Here is a 24,708-nt window from a genome sequence, read left to right on the forward strand (position 1 = left end):
AGAGAGGCTTAGATGATGGAGAGGGAAATGTGTTCGCTATGGGGGTGGGCGCGAGGAGCGGAATTGAAGGAACGCCCCTTCTTGGCGGCAGGGCTGGTACAGGCATCGAGGCATCCAAAGCCTGTGCTCTTAGCCAACGCCCTCTTCCTCCACCAGGTTTCTGATAAGACTGCTGGGCCAGTTTGATGGGTACAGCACTAGGCTTGGCATATACTAGGGTTCCATGAACATGAACTTCTTCCCCCGGGTTTCTGCTGTGGTGTGAGAACCTCCAAGACCCAAACACAGAGACCCCACTTTCTTCAAGTTGTGGCCAGAATAGGCTCCCCTTCGGCTGCATGATGAGGCCCAGAGAAGGCTGGAACTTGCTGGAGGACACACAGATTTCCCTGATGCAGCAACAACATAGCTTCTGAACTCCAGGTCAAGTCTCTTCCCCTTCAAAGTGTCCAGATCTCACTTACCAGGAATCCCCTCTCCCTCACAGGGCATCACAGGATCCAGGAGCAACAGGTAATGGTCCTGCGACCATTTTAATGTGACATTCCTGCTCACAGAGGCCTTGCAGTAACATCATCACATTTAATCCTCACTGCAGTCCTGCAAAGCATCAGCCCCATATTTTAGATAAGAAATGGAGGCTCAGAGACAGCATGGCTTACACAAGGTCACACAGCATACCAACAGTGGGGGCAGGATTTGAACTGGGCTCTCTCTAACCCAGTGTCAGAGAGGAGTGAGGAAAGAGCTGCCCCGGTGACATTTCCATGGGGAGAGAGAACAACAAACCAACTCATTTTATCGTGGTCTGACCCTGTAGAAGGATCTAGAACAGAAATCGTCAAACTACAGCCTGCAGCCTGTAAACCAAGAATTTTTTTACATTTTTAAATGGTTAGAAAAAAATGGAAAAAGAGAATAAGATTTCATGGCACATGAAATTGTATGAATGCAAGATTTGATGATTATAAATAAAGTTTTATTGGAACACAGCCACGCTGTTTCACTTACTAAGGGTGGCTGCTTTTGCTCTACAAGGGCAGAGTTGAGTAGTTGTGACAAAGACTGTAAAACAACGAAGCCTAAAATATTTACTCTTTATTTTTACTTTCATTTTTTAAAGATTTTTTTATGTGGACCATTTTTAAAGTCTTCATTGAATTTGATACAATATTGCTTCTGGATTTTTTTGTTTGTTTGTTTTTGGTTTTTTTTATGTTTTGGTTTTTTGGCCACGAGGCATGTGGAATCTTAGCTCCCCGACCAGGGGTCGAACCCACACCCCCTGCATTGGAAGGTGAAGTCTTAACCACTGGACTGCCAGGGAAGTCCCAATATTTTACTCTTTAGAGGACATGTCTGGAAGAAGGTTTGAGGGAGCATCTCCTGTCCTCATGGGTCGCCTCCTCTGAGAAGACCTCTTGACCACCTCGGGGAGAATCAGCTGCTCCCCGCTCACTCTATGCATGGATAAGCTCACCATTTCCCATGGGATTTGGGGTTTTTTAAATGAAATATAGTTGATTTACAATGTTGTGTTAGTTTCAGGTGTACAGCAAAGTGATTCAGTTTTATATCTATATATATCTATATATATATAGATAGATACTCTTTCAGGTTCTTTTCCATTATACGTTATTACAAGATACTGAATACAGTTCCCTGTGCTATACAGTAGGTCCTTGTTGGTAATCTGTTTTATACATAGAAGTGTATATATGTTAATCCCAAACTCCTAATTTATCCCTCCCCCCACCTTTCCTCTTGGGTAACCATAAATTTGTTTTCTGTGTGAGTCTATTTCTGTTTTGTAACTAAGTTCATTTGTGTATCTTTTTTTTTTTTTTTTTGCGGTACGCGGACCTCTCACTGTTGTGGCCTCTCCCGTTGCGGAGCACAGGCTCCGGATGCACAGGCTCAGCGGCCATGGCTCACGGGCCTAGCTGCTCCACAGCATGTGAGATCTTCCCGGACCGGGGCACGAACCCATGTCCCCTGCAATGGCAGATGGACTCTCAACCACTGCACCACCAGGGAAGCCCTGTGTATCATTTTTAGATTCCACATATAAGCAATACCATATGATATTTGACTTCATCTTACTTCACTTAGTGTGATAATCTCTAGGTCATCCATGTTGCTGCAAATGGCATTATTTCTTTTTTATGGCTGAGTAATATTCCATTGTGTGTGTATATGTGTGTGTGTGTGTATACCACATTTTCTTTTTTTTATAACATCTTTATTGGAGTATAATTGCTTTACAGTGGTGTGTTAGTTTCTGCTTTATAACAAAGTGAATCAGTTATACATATACATATATCCCCATATCTCTTCCCTCTTGCGTCTCCCTCCCTCCCACCCTCCCTATCCCACCCCTCTAGGTGTCACAAAACACCAAGCTGATCTCCCTGTGCTATGTGGCTGCTTCCCACTAGCTATCTATTTTACATTTGGTAGGGTATATATGTCCATGCCACTCTCTCACTTCGTCCCAGCTTACCCTTGCCCCTCCCCGTATCCTCAAGTCCATTCTCTAGTAGGTCTGCGTCTTTATTCCCACCTTGCCCCTAGGTTCTTCATGACCATTTTTTTTGTGTTTTTTAGATTCCATATATATGTGTTAGCATATGGTATTTGTTTTTCTCTTTCTGACTTACCTCACTCTGTATGACAGACTCTAGGTCCATCCACCTCACTACAAATAACTCAGTTTCGTTTCTGTTTATGGCTGAGTAATATTCCATTGTATATACGTGCCACATCTTCTTTATCCATTCATCTGTTGATGGACATTTAGGCTGCTTCCATGTCTTGGCTATTATGAATAGTGCTGCTATGAACATTGGGGTGCATGTATCTTTTTGAATTATATTTTTCTCTGGATATATGCCCAGGGCTGTGTTTGCTGGATCATATGACAACTCTATTTTTACTTTTTTAAGGAACCTCCACCCTGTTCTCCATATTCCCATGGGATTTGGGGCATTGATCAACTTCCCTGCCTCCTTGTCCATTGGGAAGGGGGGCGGTCCTTGGAAACAAGAATTTTACTGTGTTTCTTCTCAAGTCTCCAGGGCCACGCATAAAGTGATAGCATGGCCGTGTGGAGAGAAGAATTCAGATTCCCATCCTGGCTCTTAATAGCCATATGGGGGGGGGCAATTACATCCCCTCTGGAGTCTCAGTTTCCATGTTTATGAAATGGGAAGAGCGATTCCTGTCGGGGGGGCAGCTGTGAGGAATGAATGAGCTGGTGGACCAGGTGACAGTTTTGAGCCTGAACCACATGACAGGCGCCTCAGTCCATGTCATTTTCAGGGGCCCCTGGGAGCGGGCACGTCACCATCCCTGGTTCAGCAGCTGAAAGGAGCACAGATTTAACTCTAGTTGAACATACAGCCCACACCTTCATCCTCTGAAGCATCAGGCACAGGGCCTGGCATACAGTCGGTGTTCCATAAATGTTTCTTCTGCGCCCAGCACAGCATGTGGGCATTGCATGGTGGGTCCAGGAGCGTTGCTGAGAGAAGGCTGGATGGTGGGGCTTTGGGGTCGGTTTACTGCAGCGCTGTGACTGCCAGCCCCAGGCAAGGGACCCTCATCCCACTCCTCTGCTTCCCCACAGGCTGCCCGAGGTCCGCATCTCTGACAACGGTCCTTACGAGTGCCACGTGGGCATCTACGACCGCGCTACGAGGGAGAAGGTGGTCCTGGCATCAGGCAACATCTTCCTCAACGTCATGGGTGAGTGCAGGGCTCTTGGCACTGGCGTCACTGTGTGCGTGCACGTGTGCCTGTGTGTGTGTGTGTGTGTGCGCACGCGCGCGCATGTGCATACCCACGCACACAGAGGGGCTGTCCTGGGAACCACCTGCCAAAATGCCTGCTGTGCTGGCAGTGGACCCTCTTCTCTCCCACCCTTGCCCTCGAGGGCAGGAGGCCAGCCACGCTGAGGTGTGACTGATGTGGCCTCTCAGGAACCCCTTCTCCTACCGGCACTGACACCCGGACCTGAGGAAGGCCGGGCTGTGCCTCATCCGTGCAGCCTCATGGACCAGGCACTTTGAAGGGGCTCCGACATGTTGATTGGAATGGATGAGGGGCGCTGAGACTTCCCGAGGGGTGGCAGCCTGCTGAAGCCTCTGGGCCTCAGTTTCCCCTTCTGTAAGATGGGGGTGGGATGCAGGCCTAGTGGATCACTCATGGATCTCCTAGCCTCAGGCTCTGCGACCGGGTGAGGTCACAGGGAGAAAATACTGAGTTGTATGGGCACCTTTCCCAGGTGAAAGCCAGGAGCCACGTTCATGGAAACACCTGTAGCAAAGTGCAGTGAGGGTGGGCACTCCCCCGGGGGAAGGACCATCCAGGAGCCTCCAGGGTGGAGGAGGGGATTGAGACAGCATCTCAGTGACGACGCACTCCTACTGCAGAGAGAACGTTCCCTCCCTGTGTCTGTGCCTCCATTTCTACATCTGTAAAATGGGGATAAGAATACTAGTGCCTGCCTCTGGCTGGCTGTGTCCCCTACCCAGCCCCGGTTTCCCAACTTGTGAAACAAAGCCTTTCTCCATGTGGTCTCAGAAGCCCCTTCCAGCGCTGACATTCTTGCCGGGCACAATCTTGGGTTCTGGGTCAGCTCTGCTGCCAGGATTCTAGGCACTTGGCCTTGACTCCGGACTCTGTGTTCCCTGATTTTCTTATCAAGTGATATTTATCAGGGAAACAAAGCTTGCCATACTCAGGCAGCCAATGAAAGCATAAAGGCCTCGTGGAAGCCACTGTTTCTGGGGAAATGGAAAACCTCCAAAGGCCCGACCTCCAGAGGGACATTGAATCCTGTAGCAGCAGTACGTGGTGTGTTCTGGCTTCCTGGGCGACAGGCCATGGCCAGGAGGTGGCAGTGCCAGGAAAACCTCCCCTCTTGCAGTCGCCCGCCCACGGAACAGCTTCTGTAATACTTGGACAAGGAGTGTTCTTGGTACCCAGCCCTAGGCTGGTCACACCAGGGAAGCCGGTGCAGATGATGCTCAGTTTGCTCCATCAAGGGGCTCCCAGTCTGATGAGGGATGTGTACTCAATTGTTTATTCATCAGATATTTATTGAGCACCTACCACGTGCCAGGAAATGGCCATATACTTTCAATAGGAAACATCTTTGTCCTTGGGAATTCGCGTCCAGTGCGTGAGACAAACATAAAACACACGTGTAGATGGGTAAGTGAGGTGATTATGGATAGTGATAAATACTGGGAAGAAAATCACGCAGGGTCATGGGGTCAAGAGTGGCTTACAGGGGAGGTGGCAGTCAGTTTAGGGAGAGGCTCAGGGAAGGCCCCTGGAGGCCACGGGGTTAAGTGCTTCCCAGACCTTATGTCAGTTAGTCCTCACAGCCAACCCAAGAGAAGGTGCTAGCACTATTATCCCTATTTTGCAGACATAGATATAGAGGCACAGAGAAAGCAAGCAACTTGCTTGAAGTCACACAGCAAGGATCACAAAACCTTCCTGTGAGATCAGGCTGCTTAGTGTTGAGGCCGGAACCCAGGTGTCTTGACTCCTGGGCCAGCTATGTTGCACTGATGGAGGCAGTGTAGAAGGTCCAGCTGAGGCTTTGCTCCCTGGTGCCTGTGAGCAACCAGAGTCCTCAAAGCCACCTCTGCTACGAGGCGCTCTCCTCACCCATTCACCAAAGGCTCCTGAGCAGGTTACTGTCCCTCTGTGGCCTCGGTTTCCTCATCCGTACAATGAGGTGGTAGAACCAGATAACCCTGAACCTCCTCTGCTAGTTCCAACCGAGGCACAAAGAGGTCTCGTGGGACCAGCCCGGCTTGCACAGCCGGCCGGACAATCCCAGCTGAAGAAGGTGGTGTGCTCCCGGTAGGCTCCGAGGAGCAAGGGGCTTTGTACTTCTGGGCTCCTCCCAGACGGGGGTGGCAGTCAATCCAGGGATGGGGCAGACAGCTCCCGGGATCCCACTTCTGAGCAGGAGGCTGAGGCTACCAGGAGGGACCAGAGAGGGGCGGGGCCAGGGATTCCACCTCACCCACCCCAGTGCCCCCAGGAAGGCTCCGACCCCCAGAAGTTCAGCGCATCCCTGGGTGAGACTCTCCCTGGAATAGCACCCCCCATCTCAGTCAATCCTCTGACCATCCCCAGTGCTCAGAGGTCACCGTGCTTGTCACTGGTCCCTACAGCCTAGCTGTCCCCTGAGGGATCACGTCCACTGGTACTTGCCACGCGGGCAGGACCTGATGCCTTGCCCCATCATGGCACATGCCTGACAGTGCGTGAGCTTCCAGCTTCATGCGCATTTTCCGACAGAATCCTGGCGACAGCCTGTGAGCTGGGAGATGTTATAATCCCCGTTATATGAGGGGAAATGACTTGTCTAGGGTCATAACAGCCATCTGAGGCCAAAGCCCATGGTCTAAACCAGTGGTTCACAAACTTGAATGAGCACCTGAATCGCCTGGAGGGCTTGTGAAGATACAGATTGCTGGGTCCCACCCCCAAACCTCCTAATTCAGCGTATCTGGGGTGGGGCCCAGGAATCTGCATTTCTCACAAGTTCCCAGATGATGCTGATGCTACAGGTATCAGGACCACACTTTGAGAACCACTGGCCTAAACCTCTAAGTCTTCAAAGAATACTAATTCTATATATATCTCTATTGATATCTCTATCAATACATGCACCAACAGCTGTATCCATACTCTTATCTATATGCGAATGTATTTCTCCTTCCTCCTTACAATCGTCACCTCACCCCGGACACAGGAGGATGCCCCATCTGCATACAGGTTAAGGACACGCAGGTTTGGAGCTGAATCCCAGATCCACCATGCAACCTTGGATTCATTAGCTTCCCTGGGCCTCTGTCTCCCCATCTGTAAAACAGGGGTAAGGATGCTTCCTTCCTAGGATGATTGTGAGGTTTAAATTAGAAAAGGTTTGCAAAACACCTAGCCCAGCACGAGGCAGCTAAGAGGTTCAGTAGGCCAGATTTTACTGTCTTTATTATTATTTTTTTTTTGCGGTCGGTACGCGGGCTTCTCACTGTTGTGGCCTCTCCCGTTGCGGAGCACAGGCTCTGGACGCGCAGGCTCAGCGGCCATGGCTCACGGGCCCAGCTGCTCCGCGGCATGTGGGATCCTCCCGGACTGGGGCACGAACCCGCGTCCCCTGCATCGGCAGGTGGACTCTCAACCACTGCGCCACCAGGGAAACCCTTACTGTCTTTATTAACGTTGTCTCCAGCCTGCCTGCTCTTGGGCATGGATGTGGCTGCCTCTTTCTTGCTTCTGGTTTTAGCCCTGGCACAGAGAAGTCCCATCCACTATTCCTGACTCCAGGGAGCTTTAAGCCAGTCTGAGAAATGAATGCTCACAGGTTTGCACCCACTGGCTCCTTGGAAAGCGAGTCCAGTCCTGCCCTGTTTCTGGGTGTCAGGGTGGCTGGCCTCTGTGTGACCATCGTCCTGTAGGTCTGCCTGTCCAGACATCACATGTCTAGGGGAGGAGCCAGGCTACATCCCAAGTTTGAAAATGACAGCCACACCTCAGTCTTGGCCACTTTGTGACAGTTCCACGGTGCTTCCCATAGAGCATTTCGCCTGATCCTCACCACGGCCCCTCAGGGGCAGGATAACCATTATCCCCAGTTCCCAGATGAGAAGACTGAGGCTCAGGGAGAGGAAAGGATTGGCTCTGGGCCCCACAGGGCTGTGGCTGTCCCTGTCCCAGAGCAGCGTGGCTTCTGAGGCTCAGCAAGGTCCGGACGGGTGAGGGGAGGGCTGGGAGAGACAGTGGGGCCGAGTATAAGGCAGTTTCCCGCGTAGCATCTCCCATAACCCCGGCGGCCACGTCAGCCCATGAGGCAGAAACTGCACTATGCCCACTGCATAGACCCAGGCACAGAGAAGGAAGCGGCTTACTTAGCCAAGGTTGGGAGGATTAAATGAGATGATCCAGAGCACAGAATGTTCTGAGCCCACGCACAGTCCGAGTGACGCATAAACAGTATCTCTCTACAAACTACTATATATAAAAGAGATGAAAAACAAGGTCCTACTGTATAGCACAGGGAACTATATTCAATATCCTGTAATAAACTGAATGGAAAAGAAGATGAAAAAGAATATGTATGTATGTATAAACAAACCACTTTGCTGTACAGCAGAAATTAACACAACATTGTAAATCAGGGAATTCCCTGGACGTCCAGTGATTAGGACTCCACGCTTTCACTGCTCAGGGCCTGGGTTCAGTCCCTGGTCAGGGAACTGAGATCCCACAAGCTGTGTGACACAGCCAAAATAATAATAATAATTTTTTAAAAATCTCAAAAAAAACCATTGAAAATAAACTGTACTTCAAAATAAATAAATGAATAATAATATCTCTCACAACAAATAGCGATCATGTCAGTTAAAAATCAGGCACAATTAGAAAGGTTTAAAAATTGCCCCTGTTCCCCCTTCCTCCCCCATGACTGTCTCCTTTAAATATATTTCAAGGCAGGTTTCAAAAACTAAAGTCAGCTCATTGTTTTGGTCTGTCTGTGGCATTGCATAGAAAGACCCTTTCTTGTCACACACACGCACACAGAGACCTTCCCTCCAGGTAAGCGGAGGTCATTGAAAGCTGGGGTCTCCTTTGGGCCTAAGCCCTTAGGTCTCCTAAGGGACACTAAGGGCTGTGCAAGGAACAGTGGGGCAAGACGGCCCCTGTCCAATTTGGGGGTCAAAGGGAAACTTCCCAGGACAGTGGGGAGAGGGTAGCCTAGAGGGTGGGCAGCGCCCAGGCCCCCACCTACATCAAAAGCCCAGAGCAGGTCCACCGGAGAGCTGGCCACCCCAGCCCGCTATCACCAAGCCTGCATCCATCCAGAACATTCTAACGCGCTGTTTCCAGAGGCCTCTGGGTGGAGACCAAACTGCAAGGGCAGCTGTAATCTCACGCCTGTAACACCCCCGCTCTGTGGTGGGGAAAGACTTTTGGGAGTCCCATGGGTGACACCGAGGGTTCGGGCTGCACAGACTCATTAAAATGTTTTCATCCAAGCAGCAGATAAATTGTAAGCCAGTTTGAATGTTGCGTGCTGGACCCCGGGAACGCACTGTACACAGTCACGGAAGGCTCTCGGAGGCTCTTCTTGGGGGTGTAGTTTATGCGGGGGAGCGTGTTCAGGCTGGGACGTTACAATCAATTAAATGTTGAGAGGCGCAGATACTCCCACCTGCTGAAGCCAAAAGAGGCTGTTCTTTTGGTTTCGCCACAAGACCAAGGGACAGGGTTTCTTGGCCCCCCTCGCCGTGCAGAGTTGCCACTGAGGGGACCTTTAACCCAGAGCTAATAATCAAGGTCACTAGCCATCAAGCACAGCTATCTGCCCAGCCCTGTGTGCTGAGTATTCAATCCATGGTTCATCATGTGACCCTCATGAGCACCTCCCGAAGTAGGCATTGTCACTCCCATTTTACAGATGAGGAAACGGAGGCTCTGAGAGTTTAAGGGGCTCACCCACACGAGTGCCAGAGCTGGGGCTCCCAGCAGGTCTGCCTGGGACCAGAGCTGGTGCTCCTAACAGCATCTTTGAGCTCCCAAGGGGAAACATCTCAACCTTTGGCACAAAAGCTGTTAGTGACACAAATGTCAAGCAAGCATGAGGGGGAGGGGGGGAGCAGTGCAGAGTAGAGAGAGTGGGGACCCTGGGGAGACTGAGCCCCAACTGGGAGCACTTGGCACTCAAAACTCAGATGGCCAGTGGGGCTGCTGTCCCTCTAGGGGGCTTGCAGGAGTCTGGGGGGAGGAAAAGCACGTCCATCAGTGTCTCCCGCTTCTCCATTCTTGTGCCCCAGTCCCCGTGAGTGGTTCTCCCATCCGCTACTACCCAGCGCCCCCTCACTACTTAGACCCTCTGAACGGAGCACTGAACTTGGAGTCCAGCCGACCTGGGTCCAAATCCAAGTCAGTGTCCACGTGTGACATGGACAGTCCAGTACTGAACTTTCCTGTCTGGTAAAAACAATATCAGAATGTCTTTTTGGTTGAAATATATTAGAAGGTGACTTGGCTGTCTGTACACACGGGCATTCTAAATCTCATTTATTCATTCATTTTTCATTCATTCATTTATTTCCCAAATATTTATGGAGCACCTGGTACATTCTGTTGCTGTCGTATGCATGGGAACTCAGCTTCGGCAAGTGGACAGACAAAATTCCACATCCTCAAGGAACAGTCAGTGCAGGAAGAGAGGCAGACACGAACAAGTAGACAGCTGGGACCTGTGATATGTCAGAGGGCAGTCAGGCAAAGCAGAGGGAAGTGGGGCTATTGTAAACAAGGTGGACAGCAAGGTCTCTCTAAGAAGGTGACACTCAAAGAAGGTGAGGCCCGAGCCATGTGGGTTTCATGCCTTCATGCAACCAATTCAATGGCTACTTACGTATTCATCATCTCCCAGTGCCAAGCAGAGTTCTAGGTGCTGAGAACACGTCCCATCGAGGGACGTAGCTCATGGTACAGATGCAGAAGCAAGGTTTGGAGACTGTGCTGCATCCCCAGGGCTGCCCATAACACGTGATCATAATCTGGGGGCTTAAAGTGAAAGGAACGTATTCTCTCGCAGTTCTGGAGGCTAGAAGTCCAAAATCAAGGTGTCGGCAGGGCTATACTCCTTCTGACAGCTCTAGAGAAGGGTCCTTCCTTGCCTCTCCCAGCTTCTGGTGGTTGCCAGCAATTCTCAGCATCCTTGACTTGTAAATGCATCATTCCCATCTCTGCCTCCTTCCTCACCTGGTTCTCCCTCTGTGCGTCTGTGTCCCTGTGTCCCAATTTCCCTCTCCTTGTCCTTACAAGACAATGGATGAGGGCCCACCTTAATCCATTATGACCTCATTTTAACTTTACATCTGCAAAGACCCTATTTCCAAATAAGGTCCCATTCACAGGGTAAGGACTGCAACTTATCTTTTTGGGGGACACAAACCCACAACAGTAACTGACCCAGGAGGGAGCAGGGCACATTCACTGTCTGATTCCAAAGCCCACACTCTTGGCTGCCAACCACAAGAGTCACTGTTCATTGTGTGTTTGCTCACCTGCCAGGCACTGTGCTAAGCTTCTCATAGGGTAACTTATTGAACAGTCACGACAGCTCTGGAAGGCAGGTACTGCCACTTCCCTTTTGACAGATGAAGAATCTGAGAGGTTACATCACTTACCCAGGCCACCCAGCCAGCTAGTGCCAGAGCAGGGGTAGATGCATCCTATACGCTTAACCACTCCACTCTTCTAGACGTCACAGAGTATTGTTAAGCATTAGTAAAATGTTCTATCTTGGGATCCCTGTGTCTCTTCTGGAGGCTTCCAAGTGAGGTTAGCAGATAAAGGTAGAACTTTGCAACCCGAGGCCACAATGGCACCAAACCACACTATATGCTTTTCTAAACCTGAGGCCAGGGGACACGGAGAACAGTTGTTAATAAACTTTGCATAGCTTGTCTTTTTTTTTTTTCAGTGTGTTTTACTGAATTTTTATTAAGTGCATCTGGTGCCTTTTTTTCCCCTTGTTTTTGTTTAAATTGATTTTTATTGCAATAGAATTCACATAACTTATAATTCACTTATTTAAAGTACACGATTCAGTGGTTTTCTGGTCTGGCCTCGTGGAAATGGGCTCCGCCTCAGTCACCCCCCAGCCTGCCTGTAGCTCTCACCACCCCCAGAGCGAGTTTCTTCTAATGGAATAAAATAGAGTACAGAAATAAACCCTCACATTGATAGTCAACTGATTCTCAACAAGGATGCCAAGACAATTCCATGAGGAAAGAAGAGTCTGTTCCAAAAAATGGTGCTGGGACAACCAGATAGCCACGTGCAAATAATAAAGGTAGACTTTCCCTCATACCATGTAAAAAACTTTACTCGAAATCCATCATCAATCTAAATATAAGAGTTAAAACTATAAAACTCTTAGAAGAAACACACAGGAGAAAATTGTGATTGTGATTCCATTGGTCTATCTCCAGTGTGAGTTGCTTGCTCCCCTGCTGTGTGACTTTGGGCCACAAGTTCATGGGAAGTTCTCCCGTGGCCAGTTCCTGGACCTTTTCCAATAGAAGAAACTCACCCTGGGGCTGGTGAGGGCTAAAAGCATTCCTGGCAGGGTGACAAAGGCTGAGCCCACTTCCTTGAGGCCAGGCCAGAATCTAGGATTTCTGGAGAGCTCTGAAGCTCTGCTTTCTAAGACCAGATTCTTTTGTTTTTTAAAGGTTACACTCCATTGATAGTTATTATAAAATATTGGCTATATTCCCCGTGTTGTACAATGTATCCTTGTAGCTTATTTCTTCTGTTATTAAAAAATTTTTATTTTGTATTGGGGTATAGTTGATTTGCAATGTTGTGTTAGTCTCAGGTGTACAGCAAAGTGATTCAGTTATACATATATGTATATCCTTTTTCAAATTCTCTTCCCATTTAGGTTATTACAGAATATTGAGTAGAGTTCCCTGTGCTATACAGTAGTTCCTTGTTGATTATCTATTTTATATATACTAGTGTGTATATGTTAATCCCAACTTCCCAGTTTATCCCTCCCCCCCACCCCTTATAGCTTAATTTATACCCAATAGTTTGTACCTCTTACTCCCCTACGCCTATCTTGCCCGTCTCCCCATAGGTAACCACCAGTTTGCTCTCTGTATCTGTGAGTCTGCTTCTTTTTTGTTATATTCACTAGTTAGTTGTATTTTTCAGATTCCACTTATAAGCGATATCATACAGTATTTGTCTTTCTCTGACTTATTTCACTTAGCATAATACCCTCCAAGTCCATCCATGTTGCTGCAAATGGCAAAGTTTCATTCTTTTTAGCAGCTGAGTAGTATTCCATTGTGTATATATATATATATATATATATATATATATATATATATATATATACCACATCTTCTTCATCCATCCATCTGTTGATGGACACTTAGCTTGCTTCCATGTCTTGGCAATTATAAATAATGCTGCTATGAACATTGGGGTGCGTGTATCTTTTTTTTTTAATTTTTATTTATTTATTTATTTATTTATGGCTGTGTTGGCTCTTCGTTTCTGTGCCAGGGCTTTCTGTAGTTGTGGCAAGCGGGGGCCACTCCTCATCGCGGTGCGCGGGCCTCTCACTATCGCGGCCTCTCTTGTTGCGGAGCACAGGCTCCAGACGCGCAGGCTCAGTAGTTGTGGCTCACGGGCCTAGTTGCTCCGCGGCATGTGGGATGTTCCCAGACCAGGGCTCGAACCTGTGTCCCCTGCATTGGCAGGCAGATTCTCAACCACTGCACCACCAGGGAAGCCCGCGTGTATCTTTTTGAATTTGTGTTTTTGGTTTTTTCAGATATATACCCAGGAGTGGAATTGCTGGGTTCTATGGTAGTTCTGGTTTTAGTTTTGTGTAAATGGGTACAGCCACAGTGGAAAACAGTGAGACCAGATTCTGGAACTCCAGTCTCTGAACTCCCAGCCCAGTTCTCCTCTCTAAAAGAGGAGCACATTCCCAGGACCAATAATTGGAGTGTTGAGGACTCCTCTTGACTTGGGCAGGAGAAATGTCTCTGGCTCCAAGTAGGACAGGGAGATGTGAGGGTTGAGGGCAGACCCTGCATCCCTCAAAGCCCTGCTGCTTCTCCCCAGGCCTGAGCAGAGCAGGAGAAGCACAGACCTGCCTCTCTGTAGGATGCCAGTGGGAAAGTGGGTTTCAGTTGGTAGAATTCAAAGCCTGCCTGTGGGGCAGGACAGCGGTGGGGGCCTGGGAGGCTGTCTGCAGGACCAGCGCACAGCTGGTGTAAATGGTGGTCCAGGGAGCAGGTTAGTCGTTGGAGGGAGACGGCTGGTCTGAGAATCCCTGGGGGTCCCCAGGCAGGGTAGCTGGGAGGCAAGATTCAGAGCCACCGCTAGAGCCCTCTCCGTAGCCCAGGACGCCTGCTGGATGAGAAATGATCAACTCATTCCCTTGTCTCGCAGCAGGAGAGGATGAGCCACCTGCTGGGCTTGAACCGGCCCCAGGAGATTGCAGTGGCCACGGGCAAGGAGGCAAGGACGGGTTGGGATCCTGGCCAGAGCTGCAGAGTCCTGGGGCGCTGAGGGGAAGAGGTTGCAAACCCAAATCTCCACCTCCCACCCCAGAAGCCCCCAGGGTCCTGAAGACCAGACCTGGGCCTTTTGTCCCCCAGGCAAACATCTGGGTACCTCCAAGCCCTCTCCCCTCCCCCATCAGCCTTCCCACCCACCCTGGGTGAGTGACAGTAAATGCCCGTGGTCCTCCAAACTGGGAACAGACAGCTGGGTAAAACCCCAGTTGAAGAACTACACCTCTGTTCAGTAGATGGACTAGAAACAGCATTTACTTCCTTAGAGAATCGATGGGTGTTTAAGGGTATAGGCCTTGGATTCAGCCATGAATTTGAAACCCAGCTCTGCAACTACGAGTAATAAAAGCAGGAAACACTTATTGAGCATTTACTACACACCAGGCACAGCCCTGCTTTACACCTGTTAACAGATTTAATTGTCAGAGCAGACCTTTCAGGTAGGGTCTTCGGTTACTTTCTCCGTTTTACAGGTGTGAAAATGGAGAGGTTAAAAATGTCACCTGAGGGCACAGGTCCAGCAAGGCTAGAAATGGGATTCAAACCCAGGCAGGCTGGCTCCAGAAGCAGTGGTTAGAGGCCTAACCACTGCGCTACACTGACAGGCTATTTAATCTCCTTGAACCTCAGTTTTCCTATCTGCTAAATGGGAGCTGCAGTAGCATCTCCCCTGTTGAGGCATGAAATGTAAAGGTTTATGTCCCAAGCTCACACTGGGCACTCATGAAAAGAGTAGTGGTTCTTACTTCTCACCCATTTTGCCCTAACCTTCACCCTGGAAATATCAGTAGGGCCAGGGGATAGGGTCAGAGCTGCAGGAAGTGACATCAGCCCAGTGGGAGCCTTATAAGCCAGGCAGTGACAGCTGTGGCCTCCTACCCTGGGCCCTGGAGGAGGAGATCAGGAAGGGACCGACCCAGCAGCCCCGAGTCCAATCCCATCCCTCCACAGTCTTACTGTGACTTATCCTCTCCCGGCCTCAGTTTCCTCAACTAGAAACTGGGGGTCATGAAGGTTCCTACTTCATAGGGCTGTTGTGGGAACTAAAGATCGTGCTCAGCCTGGCCTGCCGGCAGGTTCTGAAAGCAGGGAGGGCAGTTAGGAGGGGAGAGATGGTAAGAGCCAGCCCAGGGTTCAGTCAGGACAGGCTGAACATGTGAGGCCTTTCCAGACAGAAGCCACAGGGCGTGGGGACCAACTGGAAAGATGGGGGCAGATGTGGAGGACATGGCAGGACCTGGCACAGGTTGGAGATGTTCCCCTGAGAAGGTACCAATGAAGCCACGTGACCTCACTCCGCAGACGGCGACCGCAGGAAATGGGCCGCTGGAGTGAAGAGGCCAGGGCTGCAGTCCTCAGGACCTCTGCAGACCTCCTCCCCACCAGTCGGAGCTTCTAGATGGGCATCAGGGGCCGGAGGCAGCTGGCTGGGCTTGGCTGCCAGAGGCGGGGCTGGAGCCCAGAGGACTGAGGCCAGGGTGGCCAGGGTCTTCCAGGGTGGACATAAAGCCTGTTTGGAGACTGAGCACTGCTGTCTTGAGTGCCTGGACCTGGCCGGGGACCTGGAGGAAAGGTGCTCACTCTGCCCACCTGCCCGCCCACGGGTCCTCAGCCAGCTGAGGTCACTGGCTGAGAGCTCATTCAGAGAGGGGCCAAACAGATGGGTTTGGGGCTCAGAGGAGCTCTTTGCAGCTAACTGGGTCATCTATCAAGGACGGTCACTTCCCAGCTTCAGCCTCAAAGGCCAGAGCCTGCTGACCGCCTCCTGGACAGGCTTCTAGAGTCTTCTGTCCCTGCCTCTCTGAACACAGCGCTGCAAAGGAGGAGTGCCCTTGACTGCAGCCCACTGAGTGCTCAGCGACAGGCCCAGCACAGTCCATTAGCTCACTAGTCCTCCCTCTCGTCTACCCACTCCTCGGCAGGCCCTATGCTGCCTCAGTTACGGGGGCAAACTACAGACAGCTCAGAGAGGACAGAGAACTTGCCTGATGTCCCACAGCAGTGAGTGGGCTGGGCTTTGAGCTCAGGTCTGCTGAAAGCCAGAGCCCCCGATTTTTCCACTACACAAGGCTGCCAGGAAGACAGAGGGACATGGCGCCTCTCTGAGTGTGGGCAGCCATTTGGGCCTTGGCCAGACACCAAGGCTCCTCTCAATAGGGGCAGCATGGAATATTTGGGCTGCACTGTCAGCTGCTCCTCCTAGCTGTCTGGAAAGTCAGCAAGATCAGTGTCCCCATTTTACAGCGGAGAACACTGAGTCTGCTAATAAAGGGAAGCCTAGAATAGGAAACTGAATGTTCTCTGATTACCACTCTGCCTCCATGGGGACCTGAGTCCCTGAGCTGGGGATGGAAACAGGGCCTTTGAAGCACATCCACTCAAAGGGCTTGATTTGGAAAGCTATGTAACCCCTCTGACCCGTGATCATGGCTGGAAGGTGCAACGCTTAGTCAAGCAGCATATGCACTGTTTTGTGCATCTTTTCCCTGGGGCCACAGAGCTGACGTCACCAGCTCTTCTCTGAGGGAAACAGACCATTTGCTTATTCATTCATCACACTTACAAGTCCTTGTTTCAACTAATATTTATAAGCCCCTATTATGTGCCTGCCATGGGGGAAGGACCGAGAGAGACCCATCTTAATATTAGTGGTGAATTTTCTAGTTACAGGGGGCCAACCACTGCTCTAAGCACTTTAAATGTATTAATCAATTTACTCCTCACAACCCTAGGAGGTAGGTACTTACTCATTTTAATAAATGAGGAAACTGAGGCCCAGAGAGGTTAAGTAATTCACCCAAGGTCACACAGCGAGTGAGTGGCAGAGCTTGTTTTCAAACCCAGGCCGCCTGGCTAAGGAGCCACTTTACAGCCTCTCATGGGATGGCCTGTCATGCCCTCCTGAGCTGAGCTAGAAATTCATCTGCTCCCTGGAATTTTCCAAGCAGGTGGCTACAGTCCCCCAAGGCTCTCACCAACTCCCTGGACCTTCTGTATCTCACAGACCAGGGCTCGCCTCTCGTTCCAGGGTTGCCTCTCTCCACCTACTATCCACCCATCTCGGCTCCAGCCTCCCGACCCCACCAGAGCGGGCCTGCAGGTGCATCGTTAAACCGTGACAAGTGTTAGGTCCATGCGATACTTTATCCTTTCCACCACTGGGAGCTGGATTTAGTGTCTCTGGCAGAAGGTAAACTTCCCCTCCCTGGGACAGGACCCTTAATTACAAGGGATATGTGGCCACCGGAACGTCGTGCCTCAGGCCCAGTGATTTAAGGAACAGGCACAAGGCTAAAGTTACAGGTGTTAACAGAGCTGTATCAGGAGCTGGAAGAGCAGGGATGGGGCGGCTGTGGGAGGTGGTGAGCCGGTCCCTGGAAGAGCGTCTGCTGCCTATAGCCACTCCTAGGGAAAGGGAAGTAATCCCACCGCCTCACATACAGAAGGGGAAACAGACCAGGACCACGTTCCCAGTGTAGTTGGCCTTGGGGTCAGCACTGCTGTCTCTGCTGCCAGCCTGCAGTGAGCCCTGGACTCAGTCTCCCCATCTGTACACAAGGAGGCAGGACTACCTTGCTCACTGCCTAGGAGTGATAATCTTCATAACAGATAATCTTAATAACAAAAGCTAACACTGACAGAGTGCTTGTCATGTTCCAGGCATGGTACTAAGTTCTTTACGAGTGTTCTCTTGTTTAATTCTCAGCTGATGAGAGAATGATCATAGTTATTCCCATTTTACAGAAGAGGAAACTGAGGCTCAGAGAGATGAAGCAACAGGCCCAAGACTGCATGGCTAACAAGTGACCAAATGGAGATTCTCAGCCCCTCTCTCTGAATCCAGACCCTGACCTGTATGCTCCGGGGATAATGAGGGGGATATAAGACCCAGTGTCTGCCCTGAAGGAGTCCCTGAATCATGGGGAGATAAATAAGGGCACAGGTTTCTAGAATTCCAGCAGATGGAAAATAAGAACGATGGGGGAGGACTAGGGTGCAGGTGAGGGATGTGGGAGCTCCCAGGACGGAGGCTCTCCCCCAGGGGGTGGCATCAGGAAGGCTTCATGGAGGAGGTGGCGTAGAGCTGGGCCAAGTAGCCTGGGGCAGACAGGACAGGAGGCATTTCAGGCAGAAGGAGCCGTGTAAGCAAGGTGTGGGAACAGGAAAGCATGGCAGGTAGAGAGCACTCCTGTGTGGCGGGACCCCAAGGCACAGGAAGGAGCAGGTAGTAAGAAACGATAATAATAACAGCAACAATAACGACAACGGCTGACATCTATTCAGTGCTTACGGGGTGCCAGGCCAGGGTCTAAAGGTCTAAATACTTTATACAATGCTCACAAGAACCCTACCAAGTAGATACTGAGGAAAACAGGCACAGAGTGGGTAAGTGACTTGCCAAGGTCACCCAGCTAACAGTTGGCAGAGCCAGGATGTGAACTTGGACAGGCTGGCTCCTGAGCCCATAGAAGGCCAACTGCTGTGCTCCAGGTGGTAGCAGGGGAGGTGAGGTAAGAGCCTCCTGGGAAAGTACTTCTCACGTGCCAAGCTGCTGGGGGTCCTGCATGCCCTCTGTCCACCAGGCTTGGTCACAGGCAGAGAGGAAAAGTGAGGGGCCCTGAATCCAGTGACGTCTGTCCAGGGTTGCCGTGGGAGCCAGGATGGGCCTGGGAAACTCCCCGTGGCAGCCGGGGGACTTGGGAGCAGTTGTGAGGGTAGAGAGTGTATTCACTGCGGAACTCTGGTGCCAGGCATGCCTCCCAGCTGGTTTTCCCGTGGATCCCAGGCCCATCAGAGCAGAGACCCCAATGCCTGAGGCTCCCCATCAGGAAGAGCCTGGGCCCTTCTCTGCTGAGCGGTCCTGCTGTCTGACAGCTGGTTAGGACGGTTTTCCTCTTCTCTAACATTGAACCCTCTGCTGCCCCCTCTGGACCTCCCACATACAGCCATAGACTTTTTGAACTGGAGGAGGATTTTAGGACCCACCTAGGCCAGCCCCCCTCACCAGACCACAGAGGAAACCAATGCCTGGAGAGACACCCCACAGAAGGCGAGAAGCAGGGCCAGGCTGAGGGCTTAAGCCAGACATGGGTTCAAGTCCTAGCCTTGGTCCTTGTTGGCTGAGTAGCCACAGACCAATGCATTTGAAACCTCAGTTTCTGCCTCTGTAAAATGGAGACAATAATTCCTACTTCTAGGTTCTGTAAGGCTCTAATGCATTAAAGCATTTAGCATGGAACCTGCCTCAGAGTGACCAGTAAGCAGAAGTGATGGTCAAGGGCCCTCCCCACCCTTCACCCAACCCGCTGTGTGCTGGGGACCCCATGGACCCCAGACTTAGGGTGCAGAGGAGGATACTCACTGAGCAAATCCAGCCCCCCCCCAGTCACCCCCTCAAACATCAGCTCAGCCCATGCTCGCTGAGATCTGCTCTGTGCTGCCCTTAGCTGGGGCCCTGGTCAGCAGGATGACCCAATGTCCTTACCTGAGGAAGCTCCCAGGCCAGTGGCCAGAGTGAGTGGTGTCGGCAAAGTCCAGCCACTGTTCAGGCCAGTGATGGAGGTTACGTTCATGAATATGATGGCCAGTAGGTACAGGGACTTACCAGTACCAGGCATCCTGCAAAGCGTGCCACAAACATGAACCCTACGCAATAGGTACTGTTGTGATGCCCATTTTACAGATGAGAGAACTGAGGCCGGAGCGGACCTGGTGAGGGATGAGGTTAGAGAGGTCAGAGATGAGACAGGTGGCCAAGGCCTCAGCACATGGGCCATGGAAAGACCAGGGGGAGAGATCATGAGGGCTGGATCTCTGAGACTCCCCCACCCCCAAATCAAGCCCTACCGCCCTAGCCAGGAGTTGGATCTCATGAGGAATGAGCTTGGCTCTGCCTCGCCCTGCTCTTGAAAAAGACACAACCCAACAGATGTGTGATAAAGCCAGTAGAGTTAAATGTTCATCGATGAAGCTGGGTAATGGATTCATGAGTGTTCATTGTACACTTATTTGAGCTTTTTGATAGGTTTGAATATTTTCATAGTAAAATGTCAAGGAGGAAAGAAATACACAATCCTTTTCCCACAAAATGCCCCTTCTCCACGGCTCTTCCCCTCCCCGCTACCCCCCACTTGCCTCCCCTGGAAATTGCTTTGTGAGAAGTGAGCAGCGAGAATGATTTACTTGCCCTCTGACTCAGGAAATCAATCCTAAAATGCTGATGGGACAGGAAAGACTATGGCTGCAGAGCCCTATGGGAAGGGAGGGCTCTGAGCTGGGGGGTTGGGGCTTTGGGAGGTTCTGCTGGGAGGTTGGTGGGAGTATGCCCAACCAAGTACTTCAGTCCTCACAGGCACCCGCAGGCACCAGTGTCACCCTTGTCCTATGCGGGAGGCCCAGGAAGCTAGCACCTGCCTAAGGGACACATTGCCGGTGAGCAGAAAGCCTGTGACCTGGGAGCCAGGTGCCCCAGGGGCTGGGTGGGGAAGGCCAGGGGTGAGCTCTCTTCTAAGCCCCAGAACACCAGGACCCGATGCTTGAGGGGGACACAGTTCTGCTGGAAGGGACAGAGGTTGTCCAGGGTTGGGGAAGAGGGCGTGAGACCCACCCAGAACCTCCAGGCTCCAGTCCGTTGTTCTCAGGGGCTTGGGAGGGGGGCGGGGGGTTAATAGAGTAGCCTGAACTTGAAGTTGAACTTGAGCAGGAGGAACTTGAGCTGAGTGTCACTGCCCCTGGCCAGATCTCAAATGTGCTTGCCCACTTGCCAGGGCCTCCCCAAGCTTCCGCAGGCTTCTGGAGAATTCTTTGATAAAGCTAAAACGATGGCACCTGGTGAAATCGCCCATGCGTATAATATATACCTCTGGGATACATTGAAAACATCCCCCAAATAGCCAGCCTTGCTGCTATTTAAAATGGGTTCGTGTCACGCCCCATAGATTTCATCTCTGCGCAAATGGCACTTATCGTGGGCCTGAACACATTCACTCAATTGCCACATAAACTACTGTGGCGTTGCAGGGCTGGGGCAGTCACACGCGGTAGCCGCAGACAGGCTGCTGGAGAGGCTGCCTCCAGATGGTGAAGCCGATGTGTGGGGAGGGTCCACCTGGGGCTGGCAGCCTAGGAGACCAATCAGAAGACCTGAAACGTGGACAAGCAGCCAATCAGAGCACAAGCAGAAAGTTGCTCCACTTGTAGGGGCAGGTAGTTTGGGGATTTGAGGTCCTTTGACCCAGTCAGTGCATACAGCCGGAAAGCCTCCAGGGATCTCTCCCCGTGCCCTGTCTGCCCAGGCCGGGAGAAGCCAGATTGAGGCTCTCCAACTCCCCTGAGCCTTGTCCTCCCAGTCGGTAATAATTTTCACAACTGTTACCAAGCGCCCACTACGGACCTAATCGGTAGTGCACATAACACCACCTTGGAGTGGGTCTTGTTGTCCCTGCGAGAAGACTGAAGCATAAGAAGGTCAAGACAGTAATTCCCCTATGGAACTTACCTTAGAACCTCCTGGAAGGCTTGTTAAAACGTGGGTGGCTGGACCCCCACCCCCAGATTTCTGATTCAGCAGGTCTGGAATTGGGCTCAAGAATTTACATCTCTAACAAGTTCTGAAGCTGCTGGCCCCGGGGAACACACTTTGAGAACTTCCAGGTTAAAGCCATAGGTACAAAATAGCGCTAGCTTGCAAGTTCAGACCCAACATCAAGACCTATGGCCTGGCCTCCCCACTACCCTTTTGTGTGTGTGTGTCTGTGTGTATGCGTATGTGTGTTTATGTGTCTCTGTGTGTGTGTGCACTTATACATATGTGTGTGTGTTTATGTGTGTCTGTGTGTGTCTGTATCTGTGTGTGTTTGTGTATGCATATATATGTGTGTGTGTGTGTATGCGTGTTTATGTGTCTCTGTGTGTGTGCATATGCATATGTGTATATTTATGTGTGTCTGTGTGTCTGTGTGTGTGTCTGTGTCTGTGTGTGTTTATGTGTCTGTGTCTGTGTGCGCATATATTACGTGTGTGTGTCTGTGTGTGCGCACAGGAGCTCGTAGGATTTTATTTCTGCATCAGCAGTAACCCGAGCTGCATCCTGCTCAGCCCAGCCTCACCGATTCACCACTTCCCACGCTGCACCACCCGCCTCCCACTCCCCTGCTCCCCCCAGAGCAGCCAGCCAGGGCCTCCAGTTGGGCTTGTTAATTTTATCTCCTACCACTTGGAAAGCACAACAGCTGTCAGGGGATGGGCGAGCCAGGTGAACGGGTGAACGGGGCTGCCAGCCAGCTCTCCTCGGAGAGGAAGGCAGGGTGGATGGGCTACGCCCGCAGCCACTGGGTACCCTTGTGACCCCATTCCACTCAGAAGGGCCCCCGTCTCCAGGCAGGGAGGGTCTGGGCAGTGGCCACCGACACTGGCAATGACCTGGACCCCAGATTCCCACCCCTTGCCGGTGCATCAGCACGCGGGCTTCCACTCGCTTTCAAGGTTGGGGGTTGTGATTTGGCTCAGCAGATGCCACATAAAAGGGCCCCATTGCAGCTCATATACGTACAGACACTGCGTTTATCTCTGCTGTCACTGATGGCGGCTCCATTTGGGGGTTTTTTGTCAGTATTTTTCCCCTTGGCTGCCGTCACTACTCAGTTCAATATTTAATTTTCCCGTAAACCAAAGAGTTGTGCTTTTCCTTCTCTCTTTTTCTTGCTGGAGTCCCCCTTCTGCTGGTGGGCTGTTGCTTCCTCAGACTTTTGCTGGGAGAGAGGGGCGTGGACATGGCTAAGATTTCAGCCCCTCCAAATTGGACAGGGATGGGAGGGCAGGACACTTAAGTCCCTCCTCCCAGCTCATTCATTTGACAAATGTTTATTGAGCAAATCCTTGTGTGTCAGGCCCTTGGATGTAGCAGTAGACAGAAGAGTTCCTGTCTTCATGGTGCTTACATACTAGTGGGGTGTGTTGGAAAAAAAGACAAGTGTGAGAACCAGTATATGAAATAACTATACCTTATGATGAGTTCTATGAAGAAATAACAAGGTGCTGTGACAGAGAATAGAAGAGGCACCTCGCTTAGATTAGGAGGTGGCATTTGAGCTGAGACTTGAAAGATAAGCAGGACCCAGCCTTGCTCAAAGCTGAGCGAAGGACTTCAAGCAAAGGAAAGAGCAGATGCAAAGGCCCTGGGGTTGAAACAAGCTTAGGGTGTTTATAGACCAAAAAATCTCCGTATATTTGGAGCATGGTGTTGGGGGGAGGGTCGAGACAAGGCTAGAGGTGGTGGCAGGGCCCATGGCATTGCAAGGTCTTTCGGGATTCCTTCCACAGGCTGTGTGCTTGTCTGTACTAGAAGTGAAAGAAGGAAAAAAGCAAACAGGAATTGAAATTGAATCCCTGCGTGGCAGGCTTGCACTAGCTCTGAGGTTAAAGAAAGACAAAGCTCCAGCCTTCAGAAAGCACACAGCCTAATGGAGAAACAGACGTGGGCCCGGGACAGAATGACAAGCACCTATGGGTATGACAAGAACAGGATGCTCCAGGAATGCAGAGGATGAGCCCTAACCCAGTCTGGTGAAGTGCTGGAAGGCTTCCTGGAAGAGGCAACAGTTAAGGGCAGACCTGAAGGATGAAGCCGAATTAACCAGCAGAAGGACTAGTATGTCCGGGGCACAGAGGAGGTGAGCAAGGAGAGGAAGGAACCTGGGGCATTTCAGTGTGGCTGGAGCAGAGAAGGCTTCCTGGAAGAGATGCTGTTTTGAGTAGCATCTTAAAGAAGCAGAGAGAGACTGGTAGAGAGGATGGGAAAGACACAGAGATGTGGGACTGAAAGAAAGAAAGAAAGAAAGAAAGAAAGGAAGGAAGGAAGAAAGAAAGAAAGGGAGAGAAAAAGAAAGAAAGAAAGGAAGGAAGGAAAGAAAGAAAGAAAAATTAAAATAGGAAGCATGGAGGAATATTTATATTTATGAACACTTTATATTGAGGGTGGTTTTCTTTCTTTTTTTTAAATATGGTATAATGACTGGTAGATGATTGAAACAGAAAGCAGTCAATAGAGCAGGCATGCTGAGAGGAAAGAATGGATTTTTGCAAATAATGTAATTTTGAACTTGTCTTTTCCCTCCCCCACTCCTCCCCAAAATCTAATTGATTACCGCCCTTTGATAAATGACACCCAGAGCAGGAGTGTGCTAAGACCAATTTAGCACAAGTTACCCAAGGAAAAGGAGAGATGATCCCTTCCTCCAGACAGTGGCCACCCCTGAGAGGAAGAAGAACTTTCCCTCTATGTCCCTCCCAGCCCAGGGAGAAGTGAGAGCAATTGAAGAGGTAATATAAATAATCCCTTTCTACTTCACCATCCTTGTAGAAGGTTTATGTCCATATTCTCACTTGCCTCTTCTCTCAAAATCTTGGAAGCTGAAAGTTTGGCAGGATATGTTTTATTGAACCCATTTTATAGATGGGAAGACTGATGCCCGTGTGAGTCAGTTGATTTGCCCAAGGTCCCATGGGATGTTGGTAACAGAGCCTGGGCTGGAACCTTGGCCTGACTCTATTTGAGCTGGTC

The 24,708-nt window shown here is 50.6% G+C and overlaps 1 protein-coding gene across 1 annotated transcript in view; it reads left to right on the forward strand.

The window, feature by feature from the left end:
* The window catches only part of IGSF21 (immunoglobin superfamily member 21), a gene marked incomplete at both ends in the record, with an annotated part of 247,143 nt that overhangs the window by 202,233 nt on the left and 20,202 nt on the right, over positions 1 to 24,708 (forward strand). Inside the window, one exon of the mRNA XM_082615553.1 lies at positions 3,629 to 3,747. Within this exon, the coding sequence (XP_082471679.1) occupies positions 3,629 to 3,747 (119 nt within the window). The remainder of the gene's footprint in view (positions 1 to 3,628; positions 3,748 to 24,708) is intronic.

This window comes from Mesoplodon mirus (genome assembly GCF_964341445.2).
Source record: "Mesoplodon mirus genome assembly, chromosome: 3".
Taxonomy (NCBI): Eukaryota; Metazoa; Chordata; class Mammalia; order Artiodactyla; family Ziphiidae; genus Mesoplodon; species Mesoplodon mirus.